This window comes from Rhinolophus ferrumequinum, chromosome 16 (assembly GCF_004115265.2).
Source record: "Rhinolophus ferrumequinum isolate MPI-CBG mRhiFer1 chromosome 16, mRhiFer1_v1.p, whole genome shotgun sequence".
In the NCBI taxonomy this organism is placed as follows: Eukaryota; Metazoa; Chordata; class Mammalia; order Chiroptera; family Rhinolophidae; genus Rhinolophus; species Rhinolophus ferrumequinum.
Genome location: NC_046299.1, coordinates 4,505,727 through 4,519,197, shown reverse-complemented (window position 1 = coordinate 4,519,197; position 13,471 = coordinate 4,505,727). Strand labels below are relative to the sequence as shown.

The following is a 13,471-nucleotide window of genomic DNA, read 5'->3' as shown; positions in this document are numbered from 1 at the left end:
AGGAGTAGCAGGAATACACCTGAAGGCTCAGAGACACGAGAGAGATTGTGCTGTTGAAGTGCAGTCTGGATCATTCTGAGGGTGGAGGATGGAGCAAAGTGCACGATGAGGCAGGCTTGTCCAGCCGGGTCTTCTAAGCCTTCCTGAGGAGTCTGACTCTCCTCAGAACAGTGTGTAGTTATTGAAGGATTTAAAGCCAGGGAGCACCCTCATCGGGCTTCGTGGTAGACAGATCCCGTGGTTTGTGGAGCAGGAAGGAGGAGGGAGAAGCGGGGGAGATTCGGCGGCTATGACGGCAATCCAGATGAACACTGTCACCCTGGATGAGGGTCATGGCCCTCTGGGGTGGGAGAAGCAGGTGGCTTTGAGAAATATTAGGGGGACGAGGGGCATCATGCTGTGGGTGGGTGGAGATGGAGGAGGGCGGCATCCAGTCAGGACGGACGTGCTGCTGATGCCGGGATGGGTGCTCGTGGGCAAGGATGGACCCGGGACAGTCAGGAGGCCTCCGCTGGGCTGCGCGCTGAGCAGGCAGCTCCGTTGGGAAGGGCCAAGGGACAGACCCATGGGCTGCTGCTAGATGGACGGGAGCACAGTTTGCAGAGTCGGGAGACAGCGCATACGGTAGATGGTGATGGAAGCCGGTGTGGACGACTTGTGCAGGCGTCTGAAGACTGAGAGGTAGCTAAGGTCACAGAACCCTGAGGACCATCAGCGTGAAGGCACTGAGAAGGAGGACACCTGGTCAGAGAGGCTCAGGGGAGACACCACCCCCTGAGGAGGAAGTGGCCCCGATAGAAAAAAGCAGAGGAGTGACCTTCGCCAAGGATGTCTTTGACCCTGTAGGGCAAGTTGGAGGGGCAGGTGGGTTGGCCTGTGGGAGGGCTCGGTGGGGTCAGAGCTTAGGCTGTGAGAGGGAGTGAGAGCTGGAGAGGTGTGTGTGTGCAGGGGGAGCTCTGGGAGTGGAGTGAGGTTGGGCTGAACCCCAGCTCTGCATTGGGGATCAACTTGCGGAATACATGGCAGCAAGATGTAGTGGTTGGTTTGAAACATCGACTATCTCAGAGTTTTGTGGGTCAGGAATCTGGGTGTGACTCCGCTGGGCCTCCGCTCAGGCTCTCATGGGGTTGCATTTAGGGCTGGAATCATCTCAGGGTCCACCCGGGTGGGACAGGATCTGCTTCCAGGCTCACACAGTGGTTGTTGCCATGTGGCCTCACCATAGGGCAGCTGACAACATGGCAGGTGGCTTTATCAACATGAGCAAACAGAGAGAGAGAGAAAGAGAGAGAGAGAGAGAATTATCGAAGGCAGACCCTCTTATAACCAAATTACGGAGGCAACATCCTGTCACCTGCCATATTTTATTGGCAAGAAGTGAGTCACCAGGTCCAGTCCACTCCAAAGGAAGGGACCACAGGGGCACGGACACCAGGTTGTGGGGCTATGGGGCCGTCTTGGAAGTCTGTCCTTCCTAGTCTCTGAGTTTTGTGTCCTGACCTTGGGATGTCCTGGTGACCTCATGCCTCCGCGGGCTGTGGTGGGCGCCCAGCACACACCCTGGATCTGTGCAGGAAGCAGTAGCTCCCTGGTGGGGACCCTCGGAAGAGACAGAGGCAAACGCCGACCTGAATTTACCAGACACTGTGATTGAAAAGGAGATGCCCCTTGGGAAAAAGGGAAGTTGCTCGTGGAACCCGGCTCGTCTGTGAAACAACGTGCTTCCAGTGGGGCTAGCATCCAGGGAGGGCACGGTAAGCCTTGGGGAGACACAGGGCCGCCATCCTCACTGCAGGCTGGATGCACGTCGCACGTCGCCTGTCCTGTCCATCCCCTGGGGAGGAACGTGCAGGTGTGGTGGGGGTGGATGGAGATGCTGCCTGAACTGGGTCCACAGGCTCCTCCTCACCCGAGGTTGCTCCAGGGGCCCTGCAGCTGTGCCGCCTCGGAGTCCTGCAGATTCTCAGAGCCATGGTTTGCGTTGTTTGGGGCAACTCAACTCTCCCGTCATCCTGTGCGTAAATAAAGGCTTATTTGCACCAGCTGGCAGCAGGCCAGGTTGGACTGTGGGCTGTGGTTACTGACCCCAGATCTGTGGCAGGAGAAAGTAAAACGCCTCGGGTGCTTTTTCTATGGGTCGTCGGCGCACATTGACCGTTTTATGTTGTGTTTTATTGTCCACGTTACACTTTGCACACTGGGCTGTTGGAGATCGAATGGGGCGCTTTTGAGAGGTGCTGGGGCGTGGCTCTTAAGGCTCTCCTTTCCTGACAGGGCCTGCGGCTTCTAGGCTGTGGGACCTCAGACACGTTACTTAACCTCTCTGGGTTTATTTTAAAAATCCAGCTTCCCCTCTCCCTCCCCTTGCCCCTCTCCCTCTCTTCCTTCACTCACATCTTGGTATGGAGCTGGACTTTTTTTTGCCTTGGGAATCTGTAGAAATTATATTTTCTTTGGTGAGGTTTGTTGAACTTTCCTCTTTGTCAGGAGTATTCCTACTTCTAAATTGGTACCTAAGTTGGGACTCTGGTCCCTGTGATGGGCTGGGGGTCTCCGAGAAACCTGGAGGGAGGTGAGGGAGCAGCCCGGACAGGAGGAGACCCTGAGCTTGAGCCACGGGGAGCTCTGCAGTGTGAAGAGCACCTGGGATCTGGTCCCCATGAGGCCCCGGGCCTGGCCTTCTACCTGTGTTCTTGCATCAGCCTGTCCCAGGCCAGGGGTCATCTGAGGTGGATCCCTCCTGGCAGTGCCTGGCAAGGTGGCTCCCAGTGCAGAAGGCAGCGTGGGGGAAGGATGCCCGGCACTGCGGTTCCTGGCAGCCCACATGACAGCAGCGGGGACACGTCTCTGTAACCCCTCCCCACAACCCGCCTCTGCCCCCTACATATCCTGCCAAGCCCTTGGGCAGAGGCTGCCTGGCCATGTGAGGGTCCTTTGCCCATCACAGGTAGGTGAGGCAGAAGCTCAGAGGTCGTAAAAGTCCCTCTTCCCTCGTGCAGAGAGCTCGGCCAACCCCAGGGACTTTCCTTCCAGAATTGGTCAAATAGATGACCAAGAATGAAAAAAAGTCTTCAATCTTGAAGGTGGATTTTTTTCTCAGTCATATTCTCCGCTAGTGAAATGTAGATCACATTTTAGTGTGATGCCTTGTATGGGTTTTCTAGGAACATGGATGTAGTCAGGGAAACACTCCTTCCTTGAAACCTGGGCCTGCTAAGGTGTGTGTTGAGTCTTCTGTGCTTGGTCCCCGTTTCCGGTCCCCAGAGGCATGTGGTCCCCAAATCCTCTTGCATGCCGATCAGTGCTCTGTTGCTGATAGTTTGTTTCCTCTTGGCCGTGGGAGGCGGTTTCTGGGCAGCTTCGGGTGTTTTGCTGAGGTGGGCAGCCCCGCGTCGGTGGCAGTGCACAGAGGTCACCAGCAGGTCACTGCCGTGGGCCTCTGATTGCCCGAGAGGTCTTTAAATATAAGGACCTTTGCATCTACCACTTGTTGGGAAAGTTTTACGTGAGGGGCTGGGACACCGCTGGGCAGGGCCACCACCTACATACTCTATTTTTATTAAAGTAGCTTCAGTGAGGTTTTTTTTTTTTAAATTAACGTTTATTGGGGTGACAGTGGTTAGTAAAGTTCCATAGCTTTCAGGAGTACAATTGTAAAGCTCAGAGCTTTAGATGCAGAAATGGCGAGGCTCTTAGAACCTCCTCATCAAGCTGTAGGGAGTGCAATGAGGAAATACATGAAGTCTTAAGGGGAGTGTCTGGTCTTCGTTAAGTGCAGAATGGAAATGAGCTGTGCTCACCACCCAGAGCCAGTTCTCCTTCCATCACCAGCTATTTGATCCCTTTTACCCTTATCTACCACTGAGATGATTCATACGCCACGCAGTTCTCCCATTTGAAGTATGCAGTTCGATGTAATATTAATACTACATCATTTATCTTTAAAAACTGGATCTATATTTTTATCTACAAGGTTTGAAAAGTATGCATTTTTTACGTGGGTTCCTTGTAAAGTGGCAGCAGCACCTCAGACAAAACATCGACAAACCTCGTCCGACTCTGCTGCTTCAAGGTACCGTTGAAAAGTGTAAACACCCAGAGAAAGATCGCAGACGTTGACGTTCGGTTTCTTACACTGCTGAAAGGGAGGGAGAAACTGAAGCCGGCAACACTCCCTCAGCAGTGGAGCGGGAAATAGTTGGTCACAGATGTGCTCCCTTCCTTGGAGTAATTAAAACTCGAATAAAAGACGGGGGATTAGAAGCTCCTGTGTCGAGGGAAGTGCTGCTCCTTTAACAAGATTAAAGGATTTCCCACCTTCCGTAGCTTGACAACTAAAATGTGTTTAGTACATATTTAGTACATTAAGTATTAAAAACTAAAATGTAAACTACATGTAAAAAGCTATACACACACACACACGCATGTGCATGCATACATACAAACGTACATACCTATACATACAACGCATGTAGGCACAACCTGTCCCAGTTGCAGTGGGGTGACATGTGCTGCACTGAAGGAGGGCCCTCCAGGGTCAGGTGGCGGGGACAGGTTTTGGTTCCGGGGCTGAGGGCCAGCACCCTGGACCAGAGGCCGTTTTCCTGGAGTCTCAGCTTCCTAAGAAACCCATGCTTTGTGAGTCCAGGTTTTCAGCTACGATGAACCCCAAATTTCCCATCCCTGGTAGCGTGTCTACACTCCTCTGGTTCGTTGGGCTTGATTTCCCATCCTCTCCTTCAGAAGGGGCCCTTGCCCCCGTCCGCCCTCCTGAGATGGGGCGTGTGTGCCAGCAGGGTTTGCGTCCCCTCACCTGGTCCGCAGAGCCAGCGGGGCAGTGCTGAGGCCGTGGGTTTGCCAGCAAGCTGGGCATCCAGCTCCCGTGACTCGCCCAGGCCCCCCTCCCTGCACATGCCCCCCACCCTCACGTCCTTTCCCCGGGGACTCTGGGCCCCTGAGGATCCCGCCCACCCTTGCTGGGTGACGGTGCAGGTCCTGGCAGGATGGAGGTCCTTCCTTGTTCAGGGGCCCCACCCTCTGCTCCCTGCCTGGATTCTCCTCTGCATTTGTTTGCTGACCCATCCCAGCTGATGCCTGAAGATGTTTGTCGGGTGTGCACTGTGTGCTGGGCCCTGGGGACATGAGGTTAACAGCCCCCCACTCCTATTCTCATGTAGCTCTGCCTGTGGGCATGGAGGTGGGAGCTTCAGGATGCCCCTAGGCCAGGCAGGACCTCTGAGAATTACAGAAAGGTGCCCGCTTGGGGAAGACATTCTACTTGGTAAACAGAAGGTGGGCTGGATTTCAGCTCCTACGTACCCTTTGATCCTGAACTTTGTGCAGTCAACAACCTACCCAACTGCACATGGTGGTCTTGGACGGGTAGGTGGGTGAGGGTTATTCCTATGATGGGATTTGTCCTTGCAAACCCCTTGTTTCCCCAGGGTATTGGTAGCTCCCTGGTTTTATTTCAGAGGAGCAGGGCAGAGCTGGGACACAGATGGATCTCTCTGGGTGACAAGATCGTGGGGTATTGAATGCCCTTTTCATGCGGTAACTATGTATACACGTAAGACAGGAAAATGTAGGGGTTTGACTGATGCAGGAAAGATCTGGAGGGGAAAAGTCTTACTAGAGGATATTTCACCTAAAAAGGACTTGGTGACAAGGTTTGCTTGTGGCGGTCCTTGTGTGGTAGTAGGTGATATTTTGTGTGACTTTTGTTTTGACATCTTCCTGCCTGGTTTTGTAGGACTATTCAGGAAGGGCCAGAGGGAGAGTAGCCAGGCAGGAAGATCCGGGTCCAGCTGCCCCGTGTTTGTAGCAACACACACACCAGTCAGACGCTTGGCCAAAACCTGCTGTCCTCTGCCTTCCAGGCCCGAGGCTCTGCACAGGCAACTTAACATCTCCAAGCCTCAGTTGTTTTCTTTTTTTTTACCTGAGAAATGGGAATGATAATAGTAATACCTGCCTTACAAGGTTTTGCGATGGCTGGAGATAACCCTTGAGAAGCATGCCACATGCCACATGGCTATTCCATGGCCAGGGGTTAGTAGCTCTTCACGGTTGCGTCATTTGGAGACCTGGCTGCCAACTCGAGTTCTTTTGCATCATATCTGTATCAGTTCCAGCTCCAGTTTTGGCCTGAGGGAGGTTGTTTGCGGTTGTGAGCTCTCTTGGCATAGAAATCTTGTCTTGTTCGTCTCCACCTGCCTGCCTCAGTGCTCACCTGGGATCTTGGGGGTACATGTTCCTCCTTTACTGGACTGGATGGCTGATGGTCTTAGAGGTTCTGGTGAGTATTTCTTGTGGGGTACGCTTAGCCAGATATGACGTGGAAAGGCAGTTTCTCCTCTAGACTGGGGTCCGGTTCACGGGATTAATGGAATTGTTATTAAATTATGTCTCAAGGGCTTTCTGGAGTGAGGGATATATGGGCCTTTGACACTGTCCACGATTGGCGCAGCCCCTTGAAGCAGAGGGGCCTGGTTATAGAGGAGGCACTTGGAAGCCCTTGTTTGTGAAGCAGCAGCATAGTCGCTCTTTGTTTGTGAGGCACAGAACAGCCAGGGAGGGCTGTTCTACCAGCCAGAGGTCACATGATACCCAGAGCCTTTAGGCAGCAAGGACTCCTTTCCCTGTTCACTGCTCAGAGCTTTGGATGCAGAAATGGGGAGGCTCTTAGCACCTACACCATAGGGCTGTAGGGGGTGAAATGAGGAAATGCATGAAGGCTTAAGTGGAGTGCCTGGTCTTAGTAAGTGCAGAATGAAAATTAACTGCGATCATTACCGTGATAACGGTGGTGATGGTGGTGATGGTGGTGATGGTGGTGATGGTGGTGATGGTGGTGATGGTGGTGATGGTGGTGATGGAGGTGATGGAGGTGTAGGTGATTATGGCGGTGGTAGTGATGATTGTGTGGTGATGGTGACAGTGCTGACCGTATTGGTGGTGGTGGTGGTAGTGAGGGTGGCGGTGGTGGTGCTGAGCACCCCATGTTTCTCACTGAATGCCTTTGGGACATAGGCCTCAAGGGAACAGTGCGAATAGGATTTCCCTCGTTTGTAGTTGGGATTTTTCCTAGGAGATTGTTTTGGTGGAGGAAATACTTTTCTACATGTGTTGGGGTTGGGGGTGTTGTGGCTTCTCAATGGTCAGCCATGGTATTATCTAGAGCACACTGGGTAAGTCAGCTGAAAAACACAGAATTGCAGGGAAATGAGTGTTTTCTGATGTCAAATCTGTGGAGCTTTAAAAGTTAAAAATGAAACAAAGAAACAAATAGTGCAGCCACAGTCAGTGGTCAGTTTTTTGCTCAGTGCGTTAAAAAGAAATACTGAGTGGATCCTGTCTGTTGAGTATGGTGGTGGACACATTGGTGTGTGCATTTTCTGGGATGGATTCTCTCCTGCCTTCCTTTTATCCTCTTTTGCTTTGATCCTGGTCAGCAGCAACTCTATAAGCAAGCAAATAGGTGTTTATAGCCTCTTGCTAAGTATTTCTACCATGGTGCGAAAGCAATTTTATTATGTGATGCTGTATTTTTATAGTCAATTGAAATGACCATTAAAATCGAGCATAGCTCGTCAGGCTCACGGTAGCTCTGCTGGAGAAGCACTGCCCTTGCGAGATGCTCACCTGCATCCTGCAAAGAGAAAGCTTCTTGAGACCAGAGCCTGAGGCCTGTGCAGTCACACAGGACCGTGCACTGACTTCTTTTTCTTTCTTTTTTCAGTTTTGGTTTTACCATTAAAATTTACCACTTTAGCCATTTATTAGGTGGCTAAACTTCAGTGTCATAAGTACACGGACATTATTGTACAGCTGTCACACCATCCGTCTCCAGAACTTTGTCGTCGTGCAAAACTGAAACTGTCTCCGTGAAACACTAAGCCCCCGTCCCCGACTCTCCCAGCCGCTGGTAGCCACCATCCCACTTTCTGTCCCTATGAATTTGACTGCTCTTGGGACCTCATGTAACTGGGGTCCTATGAGGTCAGACAATTAAGTGCGTGAACTCATCCTAGAAAACGTGCTACACCCCTCATTGCTGAACATCACTGCGGTCGCCCTCGAAGTCCTCCCCTTGGGACTCTATGAGGACAGTCTTTGTCCTTTTGTGACTGGTTATTTGATTTAGTGCAATATCCTCAGGGTTCGTCCATGTTGTAGCGTGTGTCAGTATTTCCTTCATTTTGAAGACCGAACAGCGTTCCGTTCCACGTATAGACCACGTTTGGTTTATCTCTTCATCCGTCGATGGATACTTCCTTGCTTCCACCTCTTGGCTCTGGTCAGTTGTGCTGCTCTGAGCATGGGCGTGCAATCATCTGTTGGCGTTCCTGCTTTCAGTTCTTTGGGCTGCAGACCCAGAAGTGGAATTGCTAGGTCGTATATTAATTGCATATTAAGTTATTGAGGAACCACCAAACTGTTTTCCACGCAGCCATACCATTTCACCCTCTACCAAGCAGTGCAGAGGTTTCCGATGTTTCTATATCTGTACCAACACTTGTTATTGTATGCTTTTGGGGGAGGTGGGGAGGATAGTAGCCATCCCAACCATCTTGAAAATGTAAATACATTTTGAATGAGGGACTTTGTTCTTTTACTTCCATTGGGCCTTGAAAATGACACAGCCAGCCCTGCTGGGAACCAATGCTGTCTGGGGCACACTGGGTGTTTGAGGACGCCCGGCCACATTCGAGAGCAGGAAGGTCTGGGCACGTGTAGGTTTATTGGTTTAGCGACCTGATGGGAAGACAGGCTTGTGCTGTCTGGGCCTCAAGGTGGTTCCCGGGAGGCCCTGGTCTGCTGAGTAGGCTCGGGGGCGGTGAACAGGCAGCAGGGCGAGCATCGCAGCGTCCGCTGGTTCGTTTAATGCTTCGTCTTGGATCTGTATTTATGCCTGGGTGTCCACTTTGCATGATGCTTGCGAGCGGATCCCGTGGCCTGCTCTGTGAAGGGCGGTCCACCTGCAAACACCTTTTCAATTAACATACTGCTTCTCCTGTCTTTGCACAGTGACCACCGAAGGCAAATTTATCAAACGATTAACTAAGGAAAGGTTTGTCTTGTATCCTCCAGGAACTCCTAGCACACACTCGATGGCTCCGACAGGCGTCCTGGCGGGAGGCCTTGAATCCGTCCCTTCCAGGTGCCTGGTAAACCAGACGGAGTGGCAGGTGGCCCAGGCCAGGCCCAGTCGTGACCTTGGCTCCTCCTTCCAGGCTGTGCTGTGCTGGGCCTCTCCTCGTGTTTCCCGGCTTTCCCTTGCAAGCGTGGAAATGTCCCTTCTCCCCACGTGGTGTGTCTGGGCCAGGCCCACGCTGCGACTGCCCAGTGTTGCTTCTCCCTTCTGGGAACAAGCAGGCTGTGTCTGGGCAGCCTGATTAGCAGTTAGCTTCCGGAGTGCACAGACACATCTGAGCAGGCTTCCCTTCCAGAGCACGGCCCTCTGTGGGGATTTCTGGAAGGCAGGGACTGGTCCTGTCCTTTGGGCTCCGAGAGCAGCTTCCAGACCTGTGCGAGGCCCTGCAGGCAAGGAGCCTGTCCCTTCTGTTTGCTCTTGTGGAACTGACTGTACTTGTATGTACCCTCCCGCTCAGCGAGTGAGAGAGCGGAGGGGCTCCAGAGGGGAGGGCGGGGCACGAGGGAGCATGGCACAGACGCTGGCAGGGAAGATGCCAGGATGCCGGTGGTTTGGCTCTGCACGTGCATTGAGCTGGAGGAAAGCAGATCCTCACTTTGCACTTGAACCCTTTTAAATTTAAGGTGACATTTATTGTGCACATTCTAGGGGCTAGCGCCCGCTGGGTAAACCTTCACATACATTGTCCCATACATACCTATGGGACTTTGCTGCATCGCCCCATTTCACAGAGGGAGAAACGGGGCCTCCCTGAGCTTGTGTTACTTGCCCAGGGGCACAGGCTGGGGTTTGCGGTTGAGTCCGTGTTTCGACTACAGTCTGAGTGACCTGCTCAGGGGGAATGGCTGGGCTGGTCTGCAGAGACCGAGAGATGTGGCCTGGCAGTGGGACAGTGCCATGTGTCTGTGGGGACGAGGTGCCCTGGGCTCCTGTGTCAGGTGTTGCTGGGCTCTTTCACTTCTTGGGCACATCACACGGGTACGTCTGTCTGGCTACTCCCTCATCTGCGAAATGGGGCAAAAGAACAGACGGCCGTGCTGTCCAGTGTGTGGGAGCTCAGGGCAGGCAGAGTGAAGAGGCCAAGTGCTCTGTGACCTGCCGCCCCTACAAGAGAGGGGAGATGGCTCTTCCGGGAGCACGCATCTGGAAACCCTGGGCTGCAGGGAGGGCCCCCCTTCCTGCACACCCCACGCCCCACGTGTGCTCAGCTTTGCTGGTTTCCTCAGAGGGCTCATTTGTTTCTTAATCTTCAACTTCATTGTTTTTATCAAAGCTAAATAATACAACGCTCAAGAGGAGGAGTTTCAACAAAGTACAAAGACACCAGATGTTTGTGGTGCTGAGTCAGTCTTCCCCGGAAATCCAGGGCTGAGGGGTGCCCGCCGTCCTGCCCGCTGCTCCCTGCCCACCCTCTCTGCCCGCTGCCCCCTGCCCACCCTCCTGCCCACCGTCCCAGCCTGCTGTCACTGCCTATCATCCCAGCTTGCCGTCACTGCCCGCCGCTCCCAGCCCCCTACCTGCCCTCCTGCCCGCTGTCCCTGCCCAATGTCACCTGCTGGCCTCCTGGTAGCTCAGAGGTGCTGGATGCCCTTGCCACCTGCAGCTTCTCAGAAAGTGCAGGCACCTGTAATCAAGGCTGAAATTCCCATTGGTTGAAAACATGTTCACAGAAAGAACATGTGAGAGAAGGTTCGTTGCAGCCTTATGTGTAATAGCTCCAAACGGGAAATAAATAACCCAAATGTCCATCAGTGGGAGAACGAATAGACACATTGTGATACGTTGTTACAGTGGAATACCATTCGGCAATAAAAGAATAAACTGATAACAGCTGTGGGTGAATCTCAAAATGCTGAGTAAAAGAAGGCAGACATAAAAGTGTACATGGACTTGCATTTGTATCCAAGAATTGAGCAAATTCATATATAATTTTTGGATTTAATAGAATCCAAGAATTCATCTTGGTGATAACAAAAATTAGAAAATGGTGTTGTGGGAGGACATTTGTCTAGAGAAGGGCATGAGACTTTCTGGAAATCTTATTTTGGGTTTGCCTCAGGTAGAGAATTATTCCAAACTCAACTGATCGCTTGGCTTATGTACTCTAGTCTATCCATTAGAATATTCATATGCATGTGTCGTGTGGGAGACCCCGCTCGCTGCGCCATGAGTCGTGCGGGGCGGCCTGCGGGGTTTCAGCTCCCGCTCCCCACATAAGAACACAGGACATGGTGAGGCCAAAAAGGAACACCCCTGGAGCCATAGATAGGGGAGTCACACCACTATATTCTCTCTGGTGGCCTGGCGAGACACGTGCAGTAGTAGCCACACGATCCGCAGTCTGCCATTCACTTCTCTGCCTGCCAACCAGCCAACCAATCAGCGCAGCCCCGCAGTTACATCAGTAGCCAATTGGCTAACAGGTTGCCGCTGGTGGCCAACCAATCACAGTTGATGGTCATTCACTCCCCAAGCCAGCACCTCCCCACGCGAGGCCGAGAGCCTGGAAACTGCTCTCTGGGACTCTGTCCCCACAGCATGTGAGTGTCTGTATGCAGATGTCGGTGAGCGACCTTATATGTGTGTGTTGTATGGTTCACTGCGTGACGTTTCCTGTACTTAGACATAGTAGATAACTGCTGTCTTGACACAATGTCCAGGAATCTGGCTGCTTCTTCCCAGTGGTTTTAAACCCTCAGGGTTTGTTGGGGCTTCAGCAGAGCAGGTCGGAGGGACAGTAACAGCTGGTGGGGCCACAGGATGGACTTTGCTTCGGGGCATCGTGGCTCGGCGCATTTCCCTGCTCTGCGCAGAGTCCGACCTGGGTGTGGGGAGGATGTGTTGAAGGAATGATGGGGAATGCGGACATGATGTTGGAGGCTCGGGGCCTTGTGGGAAAGCGCGGGTGCACTTTCCCTGGAAGCCTGGAGGAAGGTGAGCCCCCGAGTAAGTGTGCCCCGGAGAAGAGCACAGGACCCCAGTGACTTCAGACCTACAGCGATCCTCGTCATTTTCGGGTTGGCACAGCTCAGCTCGCTCGCTCCTCGAGAGACCGCTTCTTGTGAAGGGCTGCCGGTGGGTGATCTTGGAAAGGGAGACCATTGGCTCGGTCTCCCTGCAGCATGTTCACCCAGCAGAACCCTGCTCGGAGCCACGTGTGACCTGTTCTCAGCTGCCCCTCAGAGCCCATGGAGGGTGTGGGTCAGCTGAGAGGGCTGCGAGTGTGCGGCTGCCCTGGGGGCATCATTGGCACCAAGTGAAACTGGGCTTTATTTCGGGCTGTACGGTTGGACCTGCAGGACCTGCCTCCCTGGTTAGACGGGCCGCACTGAGGTATTAGAAGTTGTCTCTGTCAGCTAAGAGGTCGGGTCTTCAGTTTCCAGTGTGAAATCAACGCAGACAAAACTGCAGTGTTTTCCAGTGGATTTAGGATTCAAGTAATAGTTTTGCCACCTCGAGTTTCTCTATTGATTTATTAAATGATTGACTCAAACAACATTTGTGTCCCTGTGGGTGCCAGGCTCCGTTCAGCGAAGATGCAGAGATGGGAAAGGTGCAGGGCAGGTGTGCACCGCATCAGGGAGCAGAGGGAAAGGGAGAAAGCTCCCCCCCAGGCGTTTAGAAGAGCTGTTCGTGGATCGGGACGCTGCAGGAGGGAGGCCCTTATTTGCGGCTCCATCTGACAAACACTTGTGGGACACCTGTTCCATGGTGGTGGTGGGTGGTGCATCCAGCAGTGGGTAGCACAAAGGGCAGTGATCTGAGGGGTTTGCCAGGGTGGGCAGAGGGCAGTGCTGAGTTTATGTGAGCGCACACTGACCCGCTCCACCCCTCACTGTGGGAAGTGACTGGAAGGTTTTCATCCAGGTGATGGACGACCTGGAGGACCCAGCCAGGGGAAGAGGGGGAGGAAAGGGCATTCAGACAGAAGGAAGCTTTGGGACAAACTGGGGTGGCCACAGACGAGGGTGACTGTGGTTCCCTCCTCTGCTTACATTTACGTAATGACAGAAGGTTCCCCCCAGCCTGATGACTAGCTTTATTGTGAATTTAATTTTTTCTTTACCATTAAGAAAAACAAATTCACATGCTGGAATGTTCCCTTTGTTCTTTCTTTATTAGTCACCATTAATATGAGCGTGAATGATTTGAAAAGAGGAGAGGAGAAAGAGTGACCTCATATTCTACATAACAAATCATGAGAGACTTTTTACTGAAGCCCAGTAAGGGGTTTGGGGGCCTGACAAAGTGACCTTATTATTTACTATCACAGATAAATGGGTCACGGTCAGTTTTTCTCCTCTTCTCCTTTTG

At 52.6% G+C, this 13,471-nt stretch overlaps 1 protein-coding gene across 2 annotated transcripts in view; it reads left to right on the top strand.

Moving 5' to 3' along the window:
- DOCK1 (dedicator of cytokinesis 1) overlaps positions 1 to 13,471 on the top strand; it is a 455,780-nt gene that overhangs the window by 24,282 nt on the left and 418,027 nt on the right. The window contains exon 1 of one of the 2 annotated variants that reach the window (XM_033130588.1): positions 5,981 to 6,298. The exons of the other annotated variant lie outside the window; for it this stretch is intronic. Within the exon in view, the coding sequence (XP_032986479.1) occupies positions 6,031 to 6,298 (268 nt within the window). The 5' untranslated portion in view covers positions 5,981 to 6,030. Of the gene's footprint in view, positions 1 to 5,980; positions 6,299 to 13,471 lie in introns of those variants that run through there. 2 annotated transcript variants of the gene reach the window in all.